The sequence below is a fragment of the Aspergillus aculeatinus genome (assembly GCF_003184765.1).
Source record: "Aspergillus aculeatinus CBS 121060 unplaced genomic scaffold BO66scaffold_22, whole genome shotgun sequence".
NCBI classification, from domain to species: domain Eukaryota; kingdom Fungi; phylum Ascomycota; class Eurotiomycetes; order Eurotiales; family Aspergillaceae; genus Aspergillus; species Aspergillus aculeatinus.
The window spans coordinates 188712-210646 of NW_020291491.1; the positions used below are offsets into that span (position 1 = coordinate 188712).

The following is a 21935-nucleotide window of genomic DNA, read 5'->3' on the forward strand; positions in this document are numbered from 1 at the left end:
CCGGATCTCCAAATTTGGAGAAGCAGGTTGCATCAGTTTGGGGATAAGCTTTCCCCAACACTCGACTCTCCAACGCCGCCGTTGAAGGTCATGACGTTACTTTCTGCAAACTGAGCTGCACCTGAATTATCTCATGAACCATTTTTTCCCCACACACCGCATTACCAAGGTGAGAACTTCTCTCCATGTAGAAGAACCGGGACATAAAAGCTTGCCAGGAGCTCCTGCCTTGACCGACTTCCATGTTCAGTTTGCCCTTTCCAGTTCACGCTTGAGTCAGATCTTTAACTACCAACCACCAACATCCACCAGCCGGTTCCCGATAGTCAACGTCGACCCTCAAGAATCATGCCCAGCCAAAGAGTCATCCGCATCAACGGCCCTCGGAACTCGGTCGAGAACCTGAAGGAGTTCCAGGAGTCCGTGCCCGAGCCGACCAAGTACGAGGTTCTGGTCAGGGTGCACGGCGTATCCCTAAACTACCGAGACATCGGCGTCGCCACCTCGCTCTACCCCTTCCCCGTCAAGGACAATGTGGTTCCTTGCTCGGACGCCGCTGGCGTCGTGGTGAAGGTCGGTGAAGGCGTGAAGAACGTTACCGTTGGTGACCACGTGATTGGTACTTTCGATATCACCAACCTCTTCGGCCCCAATTGAACTGGGAGAACGGTCAGGGTGGTCCGATTGACGGTGTGCTTCGCGAATACGTCTGCATCCCGGCTGCCTCGGCGGTGCAGGTCCCCAAGGAATCCGCCTTGTCCTTCTGCGAATGGTCGACTCTGGTCTGCACGGGTGTGACTGCGTGGAATGCGCTATATGGGAATATTCCCCTTCGTCCCGGCCAGACTGTTCTGTTTCAGGGTATGTTCATTCTTTCCCATCCATTTCCGTTACCTTTCACTCCGTTTCTTCCCCAACCGCTTCTCAGTACAAAACCAACGAATCTATCTAACATCAACCTAGGAACCGGCGGCGTCTCCATCACCGGCCTGATCCTGGCCAAGGCGGCCGGCGCCCGCACCATCATCACCTCCTCCAGCGACGAGAAGCTGAAGCGCGTTCAGGCCGACTACGGCGTGGACGAATGTGGTCAACTACAAGACCCACCCCGAGTGGTCCAAGGAGGTTCTCCGCCTGACCCAGGGCCAGGGGGTCGACTACATCTTCGAGAACGGCGGATCGGGCACGATCGGCGAGTCCCTCAATGCCGTCAAGATGGGCGGCAACATCTCGGTGATCGGCTTCCTGTCGCAAGCCGACCAGGCCAAGATGCCGGACGTCGCGGCTCTTGCCCTGTCCAAGGGCGCCGTCGTCCGCGGTATCACCGTCGGCTCCACGCAGCTGCTCCAGGAGGTGACGCGCTTCGTGGCGACGCGGGGTCTCCGGCTGCCCGTGGATAAGGTCTTTGATTTCAATGAGAAGGCCGTCGTGGAGGCCTACAAGTATGCTGCCTCTGGTGCGCAGATCGGGAAGGTGTGCATTAAGGTTGCCTGAGTGGAAGGGAGTGCGTTATTAGGAGGGATACTGGCTTAGAGCTGTTTCCTCCTTTCTCTTGGCTTGGAATGTGCATTTGGAATACTTGTAGCATTGGGGCTTAGATTGAGATATATTTCGTGGGAGCCTTTTGAGAAAACCAATTTATGCACTCTGTATGAGGAGTCAGCATTCCATGGGACTGGATTCGAAGAGGGCACCAGCCTACTAGTATCCTGGCTGTAATCAAGTCTGTACAGACTCGTTATAAAGAGGATCCGTATCCAGATCTCGACAGCCTACATAGTCTTTCACACCGATTCAAGAGCGAACTACTTGCAGACTATAGACCGTGGCTCATCCCACGAGTTTAAATAACCTCTCTACTCGACACTTGCTCTGTGTGTCATGAAACAAATGTCTTGACAAGTTTTCCCTGAGGCGCGGCCTCTTCAAACAAGTATCAGTCTAATATTCCCCTGTCTTCAGCAGCAGAAAAAGGATGAAGAAAAAGGGAAGCTTACTGGGGCCAATAGGTTGGTGGTACATCATCGTTTGTCGGGATGCTGAATACCCAGACTCAACAGATCAACATGATCCAGTTAGCCTATCAATCACTAAGATCTCCCTCAGCGTTTCCTTCACCAAACAATCGTGAAAGTGATTTTGCCGTTGACCACGGCGGTCAATCTTCCTTCACCGTCCCCACAGCCGCCAAGATTTAGCTTGGAAATCTTCTAGCAATATGAGCAGCGGTAGCATGCAATGCTCAGAGCCCTCGAGACCGTAGGCAGCCGGCCGGTTGTCATATCTTATCATTTGGAAGTCTATGGTCAATAGATTGCGATCATGCCGCTCCATCCTCCTCCGTCAATCGGACCCAACAGACTCCTATCATTTGCAGAACCGTCGAGATATGCTCGCAGGTCGATGTCTCGCCTACGCTCACGGATGACTCACTCTCACGATCAAAAGGTGGGGGCGAGGGCGAACCCGGGTTGTTGATTCGGGAGGAATCCGTGCATGCAACGCGCGAGGTCAATGACCTGGAAGGCTTGCAATTCTCAAACCTGCTGGGAAGGTACCTACCTAGTCTTACCACCTAACAGACTCGGTCCAGCTTGCCTCACGGTGTAGGGGGGCTTCGCTGTGACGACCGGCGAAATCCCGGTGAATGAAACCCCTCCTGCCAAGTGTCAATATCCGGGTCGATGTTACATCGTGGGAGGGTGTCCGGGCGCTGTGTTGTAAGTAGTATACAGAATGTTTCTTTTTTTTTGGTTTTTTTGTTCTTTTTGCATGTAAAGCTATGGAAAATCGCGCAGATGGATGCCAATACTTGGCATAGGGTTGATGTTATTGAAGAGAGTAAGTATGTTGCCACTGTTCGCTTGAGGTGTCTATTTCGCTACGCTCCTACGTTGGCCCCCCTCAATGGCCCTTGGTTTGAAAGTTGAAGCCAATTTGTTGTCGCGAGAACTCCCCGCCGCCGAGTGAGACAATTGATCTCGACTAGGTAATAATTCCGGAATGATCGGCTCCGAGCTGGACGGATCTGGTTGGCACAGCTCTGTTTTGATAATGCCATTTTCTTTTCGGCATACCTGCGAGTGTGAAGGGGTCAGTCAGAACATGTTGGGCTTGTGTTCTCACAAGCATCGGACCTATAACTGAAATGAAAACGCTCGCACCATTGGGTCCCTCAGGCAACAAATCAAAATTCGATTCCTTGAGAGTAGGTATGGAGGTACTTGTTGAGCGTCGGAAGGAACATCACAGATCACATGATGCCCAGACAGGGTCTGAGACACATTGATGGGACACGAAGGACTAGTCTGAGGTGCCTGCACTGGAGCCTCCCATAGAAGCCTACCTATAAGAAACTATGTTCAATCAGGAAGGTGACAATCTTCCAGCGGCTGCTGGTGGGCACAGGAACAGTGAGTGAATGCTATGTATATTTGCAAAACGGGGGCGGAAATTAATACCGTGTATGGGGGTTACAGCTGTATTGGGTATGATACCGTAATCCGCGGAGACCCTCTTATCTGATGATCTGATAATCAATCTAGGCATGAGAGACCATTCTCTTAGCTTTTGTTTTACGTAAAGAATGCCAATCCTGCCGACTGACCCTAGTCGGCGTGGCCGAAGTGTTGTCGGTCGAGTGATTGCCGAAATCGAGGTCAACGGTGTTCTATACCTGCTTCCCTCGAGGTTTCACAGTCACTGCGCCGCTGCCGTCCAGGGTGTTGTTGCTTCACAATGTCAGCATCAGAGCCTTCGAAGAGCGATCAGACGGAAGGAGCTGTCAAGAGCGCAAGCCACGCTCAGAAGGCCGTAAGGCTTCAACCTCTTCATCTCTACACGAACCACTGACCGAGATAGATCCTCCTGGTGTCGCGATGCATCCCAAAGCCAAAGGACATCAAGACTGCCTTTAGCTTCATCCGTCTGCTGTTCTCGCTCGACTACACCCGCGTCGACCTGGCCCTCATACTCGTCGGCACCTTCTTCGCCATCGCAGCCGGCATCCCCGAGCCTCTGCTGGGAATCGTGCTCGGCCAGCTCATCAACGAGCTCAACGATGTCTCCTGCTCCGCGACCACGTACGACCCGTCCTCCGTCCGGACGAAAGTTCTCTATCTGATCTACATCACCATCTTCAACTTCGCCGCCATCTACATCTACGCCGCCTGCTGGGCGCTGGTCAGCGAGCGTTTGGCCCGTCGCTACCGCAAGGGGTACTTCCGCAGCCTGATCCGCCAGGAAGCCGCGTTCCATGACAGCCTACCCTCGGGACAGGTCATCTCGCGGCTGGTGAGCGACATCGAGACGGTGCAGTCGGGGACCTCGGAGAAGGTGGGCATATACATCGCGACGCTGTCGTATTTCATCACCGCGTACATCGTGGCCTTCATCAAAGTGCCCGTTGTGGCGGGGATCCTGATCGCCATCGTGCCGTGCTTCTTTGCCATGTCGCTGGTGGGAGGCCACTTTACCTCGCGGTATGGCAACCGCGTCGGGAAACATGTCGATCGGGCGACCTCCATTGCCTCTTCCAGCCTGTCGCATCCCCGCATCGTGCATGCTTTCAATGCCCATCGGCGCCTGGAGGAGTTGTTCTCATCGAATCTCTACAACGCGCGCAAGGATGCGTTGAAGAAGGCGGCAGTGCATGCGGCCCAGATGGGCTTTTTGTTCTTTATCGTGTATTCCTCCAATGCTCTGGCGTATTGGAAGGGTGCGCACCTGATTGCGGACTATATTGATGGTATTGGGTCTGGGGTCTCCCTTGGGGCCGTGTACACGGTGATCTTTATTCTCATCGATGGTTAGTTTTCTTTCCTTCCCTCTTCCTTTAATTATCTGCGATTGGCATTTGGGAACCTTGCATTGGTCTAGCTCTGGCATGCTGACAGATGTCTTACAGCCTCCTTCATATTGAGTCAAGTCTCTCCGTACATGCATGTGTTCAGCGCCGCCGCAAGTGCATCCGAACGGCTGTTGGAGGTCATCAACCGTGACTCTCAAATCGATGGCACTGCAGAGACGTGGGAACAGAGCGTAGACCTCGCTGATCAGGAGATTGTTTTCGAAGATGTGAACTTTACATATCCCGCACGTCCTTCGAACCGCGTTCTGTAAGGGGTTAATTGTTACATTCCGCCAAAGAAACACACTGCCATCGTGGGTCCGTCAGGTGGAGGCAAGTCCACCATCGTGGCACTTCTGGAGCGGTTCTATGATCCATGCTCCGGGGTAGTCCGGATCGGGAGTCAAGATATCCGTGCGGTGAACGTGGCAAGCCTGCGCGGGCAGTTGGGTTTTGTTCAGCAAGAGTCCCAACTCTTCGATCGGTCGATCCTGGAGAACATTGCTTACGGGCTCGTCGGGTCTACAGCGCACGAAGGTTTGACGGAGGTGATTCTGGATATGAGTTTGTCGGCTGCCGTGGAGCAGATTCAAGCGGGGACTCCGGAAAAAGACGCTCTCGCTGCTTGCGATCCTAGGATTGCCGAAATTGTTCGTCGGGCGAAAGAAGCTGCCGATAAAGCGAATGCACTTTCATTCATTGAAGCCCAAGCCTTTGGAATAGCGACGAGTGTTGGGACTGCTGGGGGGCAGTTGAGCGGTGGTCAACGGCAGCGCATTGCTCTTGCGACCGCACTTGTTCGTGAGCCCAAGTTACTTGTACTTGATGAGGCAACCGCTGCACTTGATTCTATCAGTGAACGCTTGATCCATGAGGCCTTGCTCAAGGTGTCGGGGACTACGACGATAGTCTCTATCGCGCACCGTCTGGCAACGGTCAAGGACGCTGATCAGATCATCGTCATCGAGAAGGGACGAGTGGCTGAGTATGGATCTCCGCAGGAGTTAATAGACCGGGGTGGTAGGTATGCAGCGATGATTGCACAGCAAAAGTTGGATCAAGGGGAGGCGCAAGAGCTTATGACGGCCGCCGGCAGCATGAATGATACACCTGGCATTCCCACCGAGCTTGTGCCTGTCACTGAGAAAGACAACATCCACGAGAAAGATAAGATCGATGCGACCGTGGAACAGACGTCAATAGCACAGCAAGAGGACACCCCCCACTCGAAGCGCCTAACTTTGAAGATCTGTTTCTCTTTTATCCGTCCTAATCTTCTTCTGATCATACTAGGGCTGGGTATGTCGGTCATTATTGGTGCTAGCTATAGCTCAAACGCGGTTCTATTCGGCAATACGCTGGGAGCGCTCAGTCCATGTAAAGGCACTCCCAGCATCCGACACAGCGGAAGTTTCTTCGGCCTCATGTTCTTCATCGTCGGACTCGTAGAGTTCTTTGCCAACATCATCGGCGGCTGTGCCTATGGGTGGGCTGCAGATCAAACACTCTATCGCATCCGCGTTGCGTCCTTCCGCTCCTTGCTCGCCCAGACTATCACCTGGCATGGCACAGATGGACGCAGTCCAGGGACGCTGATCTCCTACCTCACCGGCGATGCTTCAGCTATCAGCGGCCTGACTGGAACAACAATTGGTCTTCTGCTGGCAACAACTGTCAATTTGTTTGCCGGGATTATTATCTCGTTCATCGTTGCGTGGAAGATCTCCATTGTTCTGCTGCCTACCATTCCTGTCCTCTTGGCAGCCGGGGTCATGAAGCTCCGCGTACAGAATCAATTTGCCGAGCGGCACAAGAAAGCATTCTCGCGGGTGACTGAGATCACCGTCGAGGCGCTGGAAAATCTGCGTTTCGTGGCTGGATTCTCCCTGGAAAGGCAGCTTTACCGGGAGTTCATCCATGCAATCCAGGGCCCATACAGGAAGACCAAGAAGGCCATCGCCTGGGGCAACTTTTGGCTGGCCACTGCCTTCAGCGTCAGCAACCTGATCAGCGCTCTCGCTTACTGGTGGGGCTCCAAGCAGATTGCCTCGGGTCTCTACTCTCAAACGCAGTTCTTCATTGTCCTGCCCGCGCTACTCTTCAGCACTCAATCTTGCGGCCAGATGCTCGCCCTTGCACCGGACCTCTCCAAAGCTGGCAAGGCTGCTTCTCGCATTGTGGACTTGGTGAACACCGACTCCGCAGAGAAAGAAGCCCAAACGGACAGGCATAAAGAGATAATTCCGTGCGGGGAGAAGTCTGACGTCGATATCGAAGCCAACCCAGCCTGTATGCCTTCCTCCAAATCGACGCCTTCACCTACCCCCATTGGCGCCGAGCTGCGTCACGTGCAGTTCTCGTACCCTACCTCGCCGGACCTCCCCGTCCTCCGCGACCTCAGCCTCACCTTGGCTCCAGGTGGATTCTACGCCCTCGTCGGCCCCAGTGGCTCAGGCAAGTCCACCATCCTGGCGATGCTGGAACGCTTCTACTACCCATCCTCGGGTGCCATCTACATCGACAATCAGGACATCACCCGCGTCCGTTCCACGGACTTCCGCGACGAGATCGCCCTCGTCCCGCAGGAGAGTGTGCTCTTCGAAGGCAGCGTCGCTTTCAACATCGCGCTCGGAGCTCGGCCCGCCGACACACCCACGCAGTCCGAGATCGAGGCCGCGTGTAAACTCGCCCAGATCCACGACGTGATCATGGAATTGCCGGACACGTACGAGACGATTTGCACGCACAACGGAAAGCAGTTCTCGGGCGGTCAGCGGCAGCGGCTGGCGATCGCACGGGCGTTCCTACGCAAGCCCCGCCTGTTGCTCCTGGATGAGTCGACGAGTGCGTTGGACGGGGAGTCGGAGAGGAAGATCCAGGAGGCGCTGCAGGGGTTCGTGGGGAAGACGACGATCGTGGCGATCGCGCACCGACTGCGCACGATTTATCGGGCGGATCGGATTTTCCTGATTGAGGAGGGTCGGTGTACGGTGCAGGGGACGCATGCGGAGTTGGTGGAGCGGAGTGCAGTTTATCGGGAGAGTGTGGTGCATCAGTCGTTGGATATGTGACTTAGAGGTGTCGTAGGCGGTGGAGGTTGACTTGTGTGAATCTTTTAGAGTGGAGAACTTGGTAAATATTAAAATATCTGTACGGAATATAAAAAAGCCACCTCTATTAACCGGCACCGATCAAGTGCAACATCACGAGATTAAATCACAGGATCCAGCACAATAATAACCTGGTAGGATAATTACCCCCTCGCTCTCGCAACCTTCATCACCTACATACTCTCCCCAAACCTACAGCATCACCCCCTTATTCTGCCTCTGATCGACGCTCACATTCTTCCAGATCAGAATACACGGGAACCCGAGCGCCAGCACCGCCGTGGTGGCAATACAGCTATACTTCTGACTCTCGCCCCAGGCAAAGTTGATGGCCGTGCGCACCTCCGAGCCCACGGGGTAGGCCATCTGGGCCAGATACCCACCGAGATAGATATCGGCCCAATCCTCCTGGGCCGCCGCCGGCAACGCCTGCCGCAGCCGGTCCGGAAAGACATTGGTATACACCGCCGACCCGACGGTATTCCCGGCGGCGCCGCCCAAACTGGCAAACAGCCCCAGCACCGACAGCATCATCGGCACGCCATCGTGATCCGCGACCGCCATGACCGCCATATCCTGGCCAATCACCAGCGTACCGCCCGCAGCCGCAATGAAGATCTGACACATCACCACATACCCGATGGGATGGTGCTCGCCGCGGAAGTAGACCATCAGCCCGGATCCCAGGAGCATCAGCGGGAGGCCGAAGTACAGGCACGCGGCCCGGAACCGGCGGGTGCGGCGGATGTACAGCCCGAACAGCGGGGCCCAGAAGCACGACCCGATGTTGTAGATCTGGTTCATGTACCCGCCCGCCGCCGGCGTCAGGTCGTGCACCACCATCGCGAAGTTCAGGAAGTACAGGTCCCACGCCGCGTAGCCGAGGTTCAGGAACGCGGACAGCAGGCACGCGCCCAGCACGGTGCGCTGCCGCAGGAGCTCGTACCGGATGAACGCGCGGCGGGCGTACAGCCGCTCCCAGACGGCGAAGGCGAGGAGGAGCATGAAGCCGATGCTGAGCATCGCGATGAAGGTCGCTGAGCTGTATTGCGCCCGGCCGTAGACGGTGAGGCTGAAGGGGAGGAGGAGGAGGATGAATGCGGCGATTAGGATGAGGGCGCCGGGGACTGGGGGGTTGAGGGTTAGTTAGTTGCGGGGGTGGGTTTAGGCGGGAGGGGATGGCTGGGGTGAGGGGGAAGGGGGCAGGGGGCAGTGGCGTACCGTCGAACTCGTGGATGTAATGCAGCACGGACTGGGGCCAGGTGCGGTTGCTCTGGCGGGGGGTGTAGATGCCCAGTTGTTTGGCCTTGCGCTCGTGGAACTTGAAGACCACCGCCAGGGGCAGGAACACGCAGGGGAAGATGATGGCGAAGGCGCCGTAGGCCCAGCGCCACGAGGTCATCGACAGGAACGACTGCGCGGCGAGCGGGCCGGTGAACGCCGTGCAGATGAAGGGCGTGTTGGCGAACCCGAACGCGAACGCCCGGTTGCGCAGCCCCGAGGTGTCGGCCATGAATACATCCAGGATCAGGTACAGGGCGTTGTAGCTCACCCAGTACAGCACGTAGCCGGCGGCGAACCCGCTGGGCCCCGTGCAGGCGGCCAGGACGATGATCCCCAGCACGAAGAGGCATGTGAAGATGAGGAGGGCTTCCGCGCGGCCCCAGACGTTCAGAATCTTGGCGACCGGTAGCTTCATCACGCCGCCGACGACGGTCGCGAGGATCGCGGCCGTCGAGATCTCCGGGGCGGTGTTGAAGTTCGCGTATGCGTACACCAAGACGTTGAGGCCGATCGAGGAGTGGAAGGCGAGCATGAAGAAACAGACCCAGATCCTGGGATGAGGGGACATTTGTTAGCCTGTTTTCTTTTTGTTGCAGGGACTGAGGGACAGGCAGGGTAACGAACCAGGCGTAGATCACCAGCAATGTCTTCTTGGTCCAGACGGAAGCTGCGGCCTCGACCTTGTTGAGGCCTGTTGCTCCGTCCTCCATGGCCCCGTTGACTTGCCCTTGAGCTTCCTTGTTATTCGAGGTCGGGGGTTCGTGCTTCTCAGGGTCGGAGGCAGTCACTTGGTCTGCGGATGAAGTCTGATGGACTCGAGTACGATCGAGCGAAGCACGACTTGCCATGGCTAGTTTGTGTAGTCAACCGACACGATGTCCAAAGGAAGAGCAGATCTTTGCCAAATGTTGCGATCGAGAGGAGCGCAGTTTAAGACACGCGTCGAAGCAACTGAAAAAGGTATCGACAGGACAGCACCGGCAGACAGCCTTCCGTGGAACATGCGTCTCACATGGGTGGCAACAGAATTTTTCCTCCTCGCTGGCGTAACTCGGCTTGGGGGCGCTATTGATCCCGAACGAGACTAAAATCTGATAGTGCAATGCTTTCACTCCTCGGCGTTGGGAAGGGTCGTACGACTCCCACTGCGGTATGGCTGGTATCTCGTATCTGAAAATTACGGTCCGGTGGTAACAAGCAACAGCATAGACCCTGTTTCTCACGATTGACGTATCAGCTCTCGCGCAGCCGCTCGGGACCCACGCACCGACCGCCATCTAATCTGATAATCGCATCTCAACTGAACCCCTGTTCTGATAATCGCCCGCCATTGGCCCCTTTGCTTCTTGGCATGCACTCGCAACCCCCTTTAGTGAGACCCTGAACTCAATTCTGCTAGGAATTGGTAATCAGATCCTTGGCATGCAACCTCAATTTATTTTACCGCCCCCCGAAAGTCAACACCGGGCGGATTATGACGCAGGACTTGACCAGTAGCCCAATCCAGCAAGACACATCCTACGGTGCCACAAGCTGAGAGGGCCAACCCGACGAGCTTTGCTGTGTGGATATCTTGGGTTAGCTAAGCGGACTCCCATCATGTGCATTTTCCCTAGCGTGTAAGCAGAGTTTTCCACACCCGTTGGCCCCGCCCTGTCGAACCATATCCCACCGATCACAAGCCAGTCGGCGTAAATCAAGCCTTCCTTATCAATCTGATAATCGCCGGTACCGGCTTCTTGCAACGCTGACATGGGTAATTGGGGTTGCTCGGGATATGATCTGTGTGAGGGTTGCATGCCAGTGTCGTGGTGGTCGTTCCTTGATTCTCTGTACTTCAGTCTTCGAGTCGAAACAATATAGGATGTATTCACTGCTCATGCAGATTACAAGTAGGCCAGCATCCACCACCACAGCCGCTTACTGTCCCGGCATGATCGGTACAACACAGTAGCGTAGACCCGTGGACCTCACCGAGAACATATTCATATGCCGAGAACTGATCGAGTGATGATCTCCTCAGCAAGCTGACGATACGAGCAAGCGCGGAAAGCGCTAGAGGCCGTGCTGCCAAGAGGGGGGACATGTCTCGCCAAGAAGCAATGTCTCATTTGCCCCTGTCTGTAGGATCATCTTGGCAGGCTGCGGGAATTACCAGGTTGAAAATTACCATCATTCATGACAGACATACGCAGTTGTAAAGCGTCACTGCGTGGGGTCGGCCGGTTTTATGGTTGCTGGATTAGGATAGGTCGTTGTTCTGTACTGGTTGGTAGTTCTCGCCCGGGTGTGTGAATAATCCGAGGGGGAAGGCAGGAGGAGGGAGGGGGGGCTCATGTAGCAGTGAAACAGAGAAAGAACAGTGGACAAATACGGATAAATAGAGAGACGGGAGACGCTCGTTATCCGCGCTGAACAGGATAGAGCTGATATGGTGTGCAACCACAGACCAGCACGCAGTCAATGCTCGTTAGACCCAAAGACTCGAAATCATGATGGTACCAGTCCTCAAACTCTGGGGGCATCTCTTGCGTCCAACTAACGGGCTGGGGGACACTCCTGTGCCGACCACTCTAGCTCCCGAGCAACCTTTAAAGTCATCGGATGAACAGACTACGGAAAATGCTGTATATGATGTGAAGCAACTGAGATACCTCACGAGTTCAGCCAATGTCGATGCCCTGGTGGAGGGATATGCGCGCTGGGTGATGCATGCAACCGGCCAGACACAGGTTGCCTTCTGGGTCAGTGCACGAGCAGAAGACTGCGAGGCTGAACGCATACTGGTCATTGCACAATGCATGGAGTACAGTTTGGCGCTCGAATGGGGTGTCTTTCATGTTCCGGTCTTAGACGCCAACGTGCTTATGAAGAGGGTCGAGTTCGGGCTGTGTCTCGTCCATGGCGGAAAGATGCCAGTGAGGTCAGAGAATAATGTATGAGTTACTGAGTTAGAGTATAGCCATGACTGTCCCACGCAGTGCGACTGCTGACCATTTCCTTGCGTCCTCTAGATCCCATTAAATTTATGCGTCGATGTCGCATCCTCCGAAGCCAGGTTGATATATAAATCACGGTCGGTCCAGGGCAAAGGTCTGCAGGCATTGGTGCAACAGTTGGAGTCATTGCTGCCGTGCAATGACAAGCAAAACGATCCTTCTCAATTTTGGCAAAAGCATCTCGAGGGTTTCGTCGGAGTCTGCGAAAGACAATTCCCAACACTCTCTTGCGTGCGCATGGTTCTGGAGCCGGACTATCCACCAACCGTGTCACGAACCCTCACTCTGGAGGCGTCCAGGAAGAAATTTGAGGATTTCGCGGCTCAGTACGGCCTCAAGTCAATTGACACGATTTTCCAAGGCGCATTTGCGACGATCCTGTCCGAATACCTTGAGCTGGATAGAGTGATTCTCGGAGACGTCACCTCATCCACCGCTGATTCGGCTGCCCTGACTTCGGATTCCACTGTACCTGTTCCGATTGTCGTCGATCCTCAAATGACGGCGACAGACTTATTACGTCAAATTGATGGCTTCATGTCAAGTGCAGTTGCACTGAAAGAAGTGCCACTCGGGTTGATGCGAGAGATCCTGCAATGTCCTCCTCAACAGGCCCCGTTCAATGCACATTACACGGGGAATACTCATGCCGAGCCAGGAGAAAAACACTCTGCGCAGTTTAACATCGATAGCTCACCAATCTCATTGAGCGTCCAATGCTCTGGGAAAGACAATCTGTCATGCACGCTCTCAGTTCGAGGTGACTTGATGGACACTCATCATGTAGACCTCGTGTTACAGCAGATTGATGCTTTGATCACTGTAATGATCGGCAATCCGACAGAGCAGATTCACGACCTCACTCGGACCTTTCCCAGATACCTTCTCTCCATGCACGCACCTGTGGTCAGCGAGCAACTGAAGCAAGCACCCAGTCTATCTCCATTTCATTGGGTAGAACACTGGGCGAAGTCGAATCCAACCTGGCCAGCCGTTGAAGTCATAGAGTCAGTCAGTGAAGACGGAATTCAGTCTCGAATGTGGACTTATGGCGAGCTGGCACAGACTTCTGACCGGATTGCAACGTGGCTCGTCCGCCGAGGCTGGCGCAATTTGATGATTGGCGTCTGTCTTGGTCGCTCCTTCATCACGTACGCAATAGTCTTGGCGATCTGGAAGAGTGGGAACTGCTACATTCCCATTGCGGAAGACCTGCCCGAAGCGCGGCGAGTCCTCCTGCTTAGTGATAGTGGTGCTACGGCTTTGTTCTCGGATCATGAGGTGTTAGGAGACGTAGTACCTCCGGATGGATGCGAGGTCATTGATGTCAACAGTCCTGAGCTTCATGAGGAGCTTTCTAGCATTGACGAAGTAGCAGTGATTGAGGCAGACCCGTCTGACAACTGTTATCTTCTCTACACGTCCGGGTCCACGGGGCTGCCGAAGGGCGTTTTGGTCAGCCGTGGCAATCTGTCTGCCTTCACAGAAGCGCAGTCCGAATATATCTGTCGGGATGTGCCAGACACCTTGAAGCTAGGAGGCGCGGGCAGTTACTTGGCGCATGCCAGTCGAGCCTTTGATGTTCATATCTGTGAGATGGTTCTGGGCTGGCATCATGGGCTTCGTCTGGTGACTGCCCCACGCACCATGCTGCTCGATAACCTCCGCCTGGTCCTCACGCAATGCCGCATATCTCACGCGGGATTTGTGCCTTCCCTCCTCGAGCACACGGGTCTCAGTGCTGAGCAGTTGCCCGATCTCCGATATCTCGGGGTGGGGGGTGAGAAGATCTCGGAGACAATTATCGAACGCTTTGTCGGAAAGCCATCGATTGCTCTGGTCAACGCATACGGACCAACTGAGGTTACGATCGGGCTGACAAGCCACACGGTGACTGCTTCCTCGACGGTCCGAAACATTGGCTCAGCGGTAGGGAACATCACCCTTCATGTTCTCGAGCCGGAGACCAATGACTACGTGAAAAGAGGCCAGGCAGGAGAGCTCTGCGTCACCGGAGATCTTGTCGCTAAGGGATATCACGGTAGGCCGGATGCAAAAGGGTTCACATACTTTCACGGGCAACATATGTACCGCACCGGTGACATTGTTCGTTTGATGGCGAACGATTGTGTCGAATATCTCGGTCGACGAGACAGTCAAGCAAAGGTCCGCGGTCAGCGTTTGGAGCTGGAAGAAGTATCTATCGCAGTGCGTCGATGTGCTGAGCGCCCAGTCAACGTCACTTCGATAGTGACACCCTCACCGATCACGAAGCGGCCTCAGTTGGTCACCTTCATAAGTCCTGCCAGCGATCGTCCTGAAAATGCCACAGCACAGCCAGTATTTGCGCAGGAGGAGTATCAGAAATGGATCCCCCAGGTCTTGGAGCGCTGCCGTCAGCAGCTCCCAGCTTACATGGTTCCGAGTGTCTTGCTCCCTGTCACTTTCATACCCATTCAGATATCGGGCAAAGCAGACAATCGCCGCCTAGTAGCTCTATACGAGGGTATCCCTGCATCCGATCTACTGCATGGAGCTGAGACTCCTTCGGTCACAGAGCGAGAACCAAATCCGGAATCAGAAGATCAACCGTTGACAATTGAGGAGCAGGGGATTGTCGATCTTGTTTGCTCCGTGACGTCGGCTGACAGCCATGCCGTTACGAGGACAACTAGCATCTTCCAATTGGGGCTGGATAGCCTCAGTTCCTTGAATTTAGCAGCTCGGATGCGGGAAGCTGGCTTTATCTGCTCCGCATCCGACATCATGCGCAGTGCAACTGTGGAGCACCTGGCACTATTGCCTAGGCACGGCGACAAGGCAGGCCGAAGCGCCCAGGCAGGGCGACAGCTCCTCGAATCTACGCAGCAGCTGGTGACCCTTGATCGTGCCGTTCGCGCCTCTCCGAAGCTCATTCCAAATTCCTCAATCGCGATTATCAGACCTTGCCTACCTCTCCAGGAAAGCCTTGTCTCCAGTTCGGTTGACAGTGATATTCCACTCTACGTCAACCATACACTATTTCGGTTGCGGCCTACCGCGTCATTAAAAGCACTCAGACTGGCATTTGAAGACGTAGTACAGGAGAATGAGATCTTTCGGACCTGTTTCCACATCATGGATGACCGGGTGGTGCAAGTGGTCTTGAAGCCTCGAGTAGCGAAGGTAGCTTGGGATGAGATTGAGGTAGCGGATGAGCAAGCCGCTCGGCAGCACTTCGAGAAATGCCAGCCACAGATTGCATCCAAGATTGTTTGGGGCATCGAGAGACATCCTCCTATGCACATGACTGCTGCGTGCTCCACGGAAAACCATGATTCCGGGTGGCTGATGCTGTCCATCCATCATTCGATCTTTGACGGGGCCAGTATGGGAATACTTCTCGACAGGCTATATCAGCACTATTCCGGGCAATCATCCACCGATGCGATTAATCTTACCCCTTTATATCGATACTTAGTCAGGCCAGCGGAGAAAGAAGCCGAGCAGTACTGGTCTCAATATCTCTCAGACTGCTATCCTGGAGTTGTCATCGTTGATGACCCGAGCGATACGACATACAGTATCACGACAGAGACATTACCTCTGAAGCTGTCTGAGCTCTCTAATCTTGCCTCTCGCATATCGACAACTGCCCCGCTGTTGATAGAAACTATATGGGCTATTTCCTTGGCGAAGCTTCTGGGCCAAGGTGATCTAATCTTTGGCCGGGTCATGAATGGTAGAGCGATACCAGTAGACTCAGTCGAAACCATGTTGGTTCCCCTTGTGACCACGGTCCCTGCTCGGTTCCGCCTGTCATCTGGCGCGTCGAGTCTGGTCAATCTGATCAAGGAGCATACCAGAGCTAGTCTGGAGTCCTTGCCTCACCAACACACGTCGCTACGTGCTATCCAGCGATATTGCCACGCTCCAGGCCCTTTATTCAACACGATGTTCTCTTATCTTGCCGTAAAGACTTCATCAGTCGATGTCTTGCTGCAGGAAATGGATAGTGTCATGGAGGTAGACTATCCACTGGCACTAGAGGTTAGAGCAGACACGGAGACAGACACTGTCACTCTGCGGCTGAGAACCACCAGTGATCCTTCTTTGTCCCAGCAAGCTACTTCCCTTTTCAGCACAATGGTCATCCTGTTGCAGAGCCTGGTGGCTGCAGGAGACGCAGTCGTAGATGAGCCTGCTCTAGTTCAGGGACAAGAACAGACACAGACAACTGCATGGGACGAAATTCAATGGACAGAAGGTGAGACGAAGATCAGACAGATCGTCTCTCAGATCACCGGGCTACCTGAAAACCAGATTGCCAAGAATTCCTCATTCTTTGCGCTAGGGATCGACTCGGTGATCTCTATCCGGCTCGCCCGTTGCTTCCAAGAACATCAGATCAAAGTGTCTTCAAGCGATATCTTGAGATATCCGTCTGTCGGGTCACTGTACAATCATCTGGAGAACGCTTCGATTTTACCTTCCGTACGCCAGGGTGAACAGACTAAATTGGTTCCACATGCGGACATCAATCTTTTACATGGAGACGACTCAATCGTTGAGACATACCGCTGCACGCCGCTGCAGACGGCCATGATAGCACATTGTTTGAGCACTAACGGGAAGGATTATGTACACCACCACATCGTCACTCTAGACGACTCCGTCAACCTTGGTCATCTGGAGAGTGCGTGGAAGCAGCTTGCAGAGCAGGCTGATATTCTGCGGACTACATTCCATCGGCACGAGGCAGGTGGTGGCTTCTTAGCTGCGGTTCATAAGCACCCGTCGATACGGTGGTTCTATGATATCGAAGAAGAATCGTTGGCAAGCGCCATTCGTCGAATTTCGGAAGAAGGGGGTTATCCCGAGATAGACAGCTTCCAAACTTCACCATGGAAAGTTCACATTCTCCAACACAACGCTCAGCGGCTAATGGTCGTCACTATGCATCACTGTCTGTATGACGGGTTCTCTCTTCCACTCATGTTTGACTCCTTGGAGGGGATCTACCGCGGACAAGATGTGATAGTCCAGCCATTCGCGCCGGCTGCTCATCGGGTCGCAAGTCTTCAGGAACAATCCACGCAATTCTGGACCACTGTTGTGGCAGGGTATCGATATTCCGGTATTCCAGCTCCAATAGACTCTCCCACAGCATCCCAACCGCAATGGGCAGAGGTGAAGGTGCAGATTCCGGCGGCGGAATTGCTACATCGATGCAGCTCCCTCGAAGTCACTCTGCAAACTGTCGCCCTGTTTGCTTACGGGAGGTCACTGGCAGTTCTGTTAGGGCAGCGCGATGTGGTATTCGGCCATGTTGTTTCTGGACGTGGACTGGATGACGGTACCACTGGGTCAATCGTGGGCCCTCTTATCAACACGGTGCCTTTTCGTCTGACACTGGACTCCATTCTGCAGAGCACTCGCTCGGCCCTGCGGGCTATTCAACTCTTCTGTGCGGATGCTCTACAGCATCAGCACGTATCGTTAGGTCAGGTCCAGAAAGGCTGGCGTTTAACGAGCCAGAGCCCCAGTCCGTCACTGTTCGACGCGCTCTTCACATTCAACAAGTCGGAAAGTCCGGATCGTACCTCGCCATTCCAGCCGTACGTGTCGGACCGCGAGCTGGTCTCTCCTCACTACAAACTCAATGTCGAATTCGAGCAAGCTCCGGAATCTCTGTTCATTCGGGTGTCTTGTCGCGATGTTTTCGGGGGAAAGGGTGAGCTCGAAGTCTGGCTCGAGACGCTTGCTCAAGGGCTGGTCGAGATTGTCAACCGCCCCGATGCGCCCGTGCTGAGCTTTCCAACTGGGCTTAGTGCCCTGCCCCTTGCTACTCCCTTCCAGCAGGTTCTTGATGAAGAATCTGGCGATTCTCCGGAAGCGGCGCACCAGGCTACGGTCATCAAGGAGATTCTTGCGACAGTGACGGGGACCCCTATTGAGCAGATTCATAATGATAGCGAGGTATTCACACTTGGAGTGGACTCGATTCTAGCAATTGACATCAGTGCCAGATGCCGGAAGGCTCAATTGAGACTCTCTGCGAGTAATATTCTACAGGGAAAGACAGTCCGAGGCATTGCGAGACTTGCTGCGAAGCATCTGATCACCTTACCGGATACGGGACTCGACGCTGTTCATCCTACCATGATAACTCGCGAGTCAAGAGAAAAAGCATTGGCTATATTGTCTCTGGTCGAAGCGGACGTAGAGGCTATTCTACCTTGTCTCAGTGGTCAGCTTTTCTACATATCTCGCTGGCTTCAAAGTGGCAGACGACTTTGGGAGTTCACATTCGCGTTCCGCAGCAGTGATCGGATTGATGAGAGGCGGATACAGGATGCTTGGCACGCGCTTCAGGAGAGACATAGCATTCTTCGCACCTCTTTTGCCGCCGTGTCTTCCGCTGAGGTTGTGCAAGTCGTGTCTAAGAATCCTCGGGCCGACAGAGTTCACGTGGAGAGGCGACTGTGCAATGAGGCATCTCAGGGTTCCGTTCACCATTCTACCGACAGGAATGCCGCTTCCCCGTCGACCATGTTCATACCACCAGCCAGGCTGTGTCTTATACACTCGCCAGACTCTGACGCCCTCCTACTTACCCTCCATCATGCCTTGTATGACGCTTGGACAATTCCTATCCTGTTGAGAGATCTGGAAGCCCTCTACCTGGGCAAATCTCTATCAGCTGCGGCTGACTTCTCCTCGTTTGTCCGCCAAACCCAGCGCAAGCCCGATTCGTCCTGGCGACGAAGGCTCAACATGGGGCAGCCCACGATTCTAGGATCAAATGCCTACAACCAGCAGGACTTCCGAAATATCAAGTCTTCCGAGCTTTTGTGCCTGCAAAAACTGAGCAAGGTAGAGAGTCTCTGTCACCAGAAAGGCATCTCGATGCCCTCCGTCATTTTGCTAGCCGTTGGCCGCGGCCTAGCGCGCATCACAACAGTCGGCCACCCAACGTTCGGACTCTTCTCAGCAGGGCGGTCCAACGACTTTCCCGATATCCATCGACTGGCCGGTCCGACGGTCAACACGTTACCTTTTGTCGTTCAGAACGCCCTCTCTGGGCCCGTATCGGCCAGCATAAGCGACATCCAGCAAACCCTGAACGAACGTGCTCTGCACGACCAGACAGACCTCCGAGACCTGCTCCAGATGATGAAATTGTCCGGTGACGATCTCCAATTCAATTTGCTTGTCAATATCCTCTGGGGCAAGTTGAGGCGTGATGCCGGTGGCGATGCTGGGGATAGTATTCTGACCCCGTGTCGCATCGGCCCTTCTGAAGGACCCATGACTGCGCTGTTAACTGAGGAGAAGACGTCTGTTGACACCTTGGACTGGAACGACTTGCCGTGTCGTCGCAATCTAATGCTGGAGGTGGCGTGCAGCGAGCAGGACGATGCGCTACTGTGGAAGATCGACTATACTTTGGATATGATGTCGTCTCGCGAAGCCGATGGAATTCTGGAGTTGATTGGAAAGGAAGTTGAGGAAGTTGTCAGAGCAATTTCGTCAGATTAGTTTTTCTGTTTGAGGTCTGCTTCGATGCTCCGGTACTGCGGGATGGCTAGCGTTACGTTTGTGTTGATACATATTTCAACAATCCGAATCATTCGCCATACAAGCATAATATGTGAACTCGGCCGCGGGAGTAGAGGGTAATTAGAGAAATCAAACCAAAGTAGAGCAAAGCCTGAGGCAAATTCATGCTCAACCCCTGCGGCTAGTTGACTCAGTGGAGGGTGGGAGGATAGCCGCAGCCCGTGGATCCGAGATTTATCCGTTCGTGTGCCTTAGCTCTTGTCCAAAGTTTCTTGTTGGTATGCTTTGATATTCTCGTATCTCCTGTGATGACAATGAGGGCCAGTAGATGCAGCCGATGGACATCTACTGTGTCACAGGATGCGTGGAAGGATGAAGAACAATCAAAGAAGTCACAGCCACACGAGGGGCCGACCGGGAGAATTGTTCACCCGAGCCGCCAGTGTGCCAGTTGTCACTCCCCTATTTCCCTTCTCGTCACACAAAGTATTTATCGAGACCTCTTGTCTTACTCAAATTGTCAAGCCACCGTCGACATACTCAGCTTTGCAATCAAGCCAAGACAGGGCCATGGATTCGCCTCCCCAGCTTCATGGCTTTGGATTGTCCAATGGCCAAAAAGTATGTCCTATGTGTATGTATCTTCGAATATGGATATTGACTTTGGCTCGCACTCCATTGCCAAAGATCGGTTCCTTCGTGCTGGATGAAAATGGGTATTTGAGCTTGAGTAACCGACCTCTTACTCTCGAGATCCAACAGTTGGAAAATGAACATATTCCGGTTGATATACCGCGAAATGTGACCCACAATACCGTTGACTCCTATCTAAACGACGTTATTGCATTCCACGAGAGCCGGCTCCGCCATCAGCCTAACGCGATCAAAAGTCTGGAAGATGGTTTCTATCAGACAGCTGCATTGATGGTTATGAAAAGCATCTCGTCTTGCTTTTTTGGTCGCGAGTTTCTTCGAGGGCCATTCTTTCTTAACCTCACCGATCTAAATTAGACCAACGTTTTTGTCGATGACAATTGGAACATCAAGTGTCTTATCGATTTGGAGTGGGCTTGCTCCCATCCAGTGCAGATGATTCATCCTCCTTACTGGCTGACAAACCAGGCCATTGATCTAGTCAACTCCGATGAATACGAAAGGTTTCATGCGGAGTTTATGGCGGCTTTTGCAGAAGAGGAACTTCAAATCAACCCGCCGATCAGTCTTCACTCCATTTTGCAGCAGGGATGGGAGAGAGGGACGTTCTGGTGTGCCTTAGCACTCAGCAGTCCCACGGCATTGTTCAGCATCTTCTATGAATCATATTCAACCGAGGTTTTCTAAGACGCATGACGACCCATCATTTTGGCGAATTACTATGCCGTACTGGACGTTCAATACTTTTGCATTCATTGAACAAAAAGTAAAAGACAAAGAGCCATACGATGTCTCTTTGCGAGAAGCATTTCAATTTGAAGCATGCGAAACCAATGCGAAACCAATGAAACAACTAGACTAACAGATAGTCGCTTTCCTTCAAGATCTCCACCATGGGAAGAGTGCTAAAATGGCATCCATCTTCAGCTGTGAACTGAGAGGTGGGTCCTGGGCCATGACCGGTGGACAGTGGGCGTAGAAATTCGGCAACATTTGTTTGACCATTGTATTCAGCCCACTCCAGAGCGACTTTGCATACCGTATAATTATGCCTCATGTATGCTGCCGATACAGTCATAGCTTTCGCCTTCACGAGAATAAATCCTGGCTTGACCAACATCAAAACAGTGACTGTGTCGGCGGAGAACGCAGGTCTAGATTATCCTATACGATTTGCCCATGTAGGGGCATATTACCATGGCCTAATGAGGGAAACCAGACAGATCCCACTCTTTTTCAGCCCGTATTCGAGCCGCATGTGCAAGTAAGTGCCCTATGCATCAGCATTAACTTAGCACATGTTAGTGCCCGGCTAGTTTCATGTTAAACTCGATTCGTACTAGGTGTGTCTTACGCCCAGCACCCCGATTGGCCCTCTAGCCTTCCTGATGACGCCCCGTGCATGCGAAACTGACTCACTGACACCTAAACCAATACCTCCTGTAAGCCCTAATTCTGTTCCCAAGCAGCACATAAATACAACTTCACGCCCCCCCC

The 21935-nt window shown here is 53.6% G+C and overlaps 5 protein-coding genes across 5 annotated transcripts; 4 read left to right on the plus strand and 1 right to left on the minus strand.

Annotated features, from left to right (window-relative positions):
- Positions 1-348: 348 nt before the first annotated feature.
- On the plus strand, positions 349-1494 carry BO66DRAFT_420256 (zinc-dependent alcohol dehydrogenase family protein; the record flags this gene model as incomplete). Its single annotated transcript, XM_025649860.1, has 4 exons — positions 349-612; positions 675-861; positions 964-1076; positions 1114-1494. The coding sequence occupies 4 exons, from the start codon at positions 349-351 to the stop codon at positions 1492-1494; spliced, it is 945 nt and encodes a 314-aa protein (XP_025504329.1).
- Positions 1495-3738: 2244 nt separating this feature from the next.
- Positions 3739-7930, plus strand: BO66DRAFT_450816 (ABC transporter ATP-binding protein; the record flags this gene model as incomplete). Its single annotated transcript, XM_025651831.1, has 4 exons — positions 3739-3813; positions 3862-4807; positions 4907-5076; positions 5149-7930. 4 exons carry the CDS (start codon positions 3739-3741, stop codon positions 7918-7920), a joined length of 3963 nt encoding a protein of 1320 aa, XP_025504330.1. The 3' UTR covers positions 7921-7930.
- Positions 7931-8151: 221 nt separating this feature from the next.
- BO66DRAFT_450822 (putative siderochrome-iron transporter) lies at positions 8152-10091 on the minus strand (the record flags this gene model as incomplete). The annotated part of the gene is made up of 3 exons (XM_025651832.1): positions 8152-9086; positions 9181-9794; positions 9868-10091. The coding sequence occupies 3 exons, from the start codon at positions 10089-10091 to the stop codon at positions 8152-8154; spliced, it is 1773 nt and encodes a 590-aa protein (XP_025504331.1).
- A 1647-nt stretch (positions 10092-11738) lies between these two features.
- Positions 11739-20123, plus strand: BO66DRAFT_471179 (putative nonribosomal peptide synthase; the record flags this gene model as incomplete). The annotated part of the gene is made up of 2 exons (XM_025652841.1): positions 11739-12179; positions 12258-20123. The coding sequence occupies 2 exons, from the start codon at positions 11739-11741 to the stop codon at positions 19761-19763; spliced, it is 7947 nt and encodes a 2648-aa protein (XP_025504332.1). The 3' UTR covers positions 19764-20123.
- A 297-nt stretch (positions 20124-20420) lies between these two features.
- Positions 20421-21300, plus strand: BO66DRAFT_411178 (uncharacterized protein; the record flags this gene model as incomplete). Its single annotated transcript, XM_025649275.1, has 3 exons — positions 20421-20711; positions 20796-21082; positions 21117-21300. 3 exons carry the CDS (start codon positions 20421-20423, stop codon positions 21298-21300), a joined length of 762 nt encoding a protein of 253 aa, XP_025504333.1.
- Positions 21301-21935: the final 635 nt, after the last annotated feature.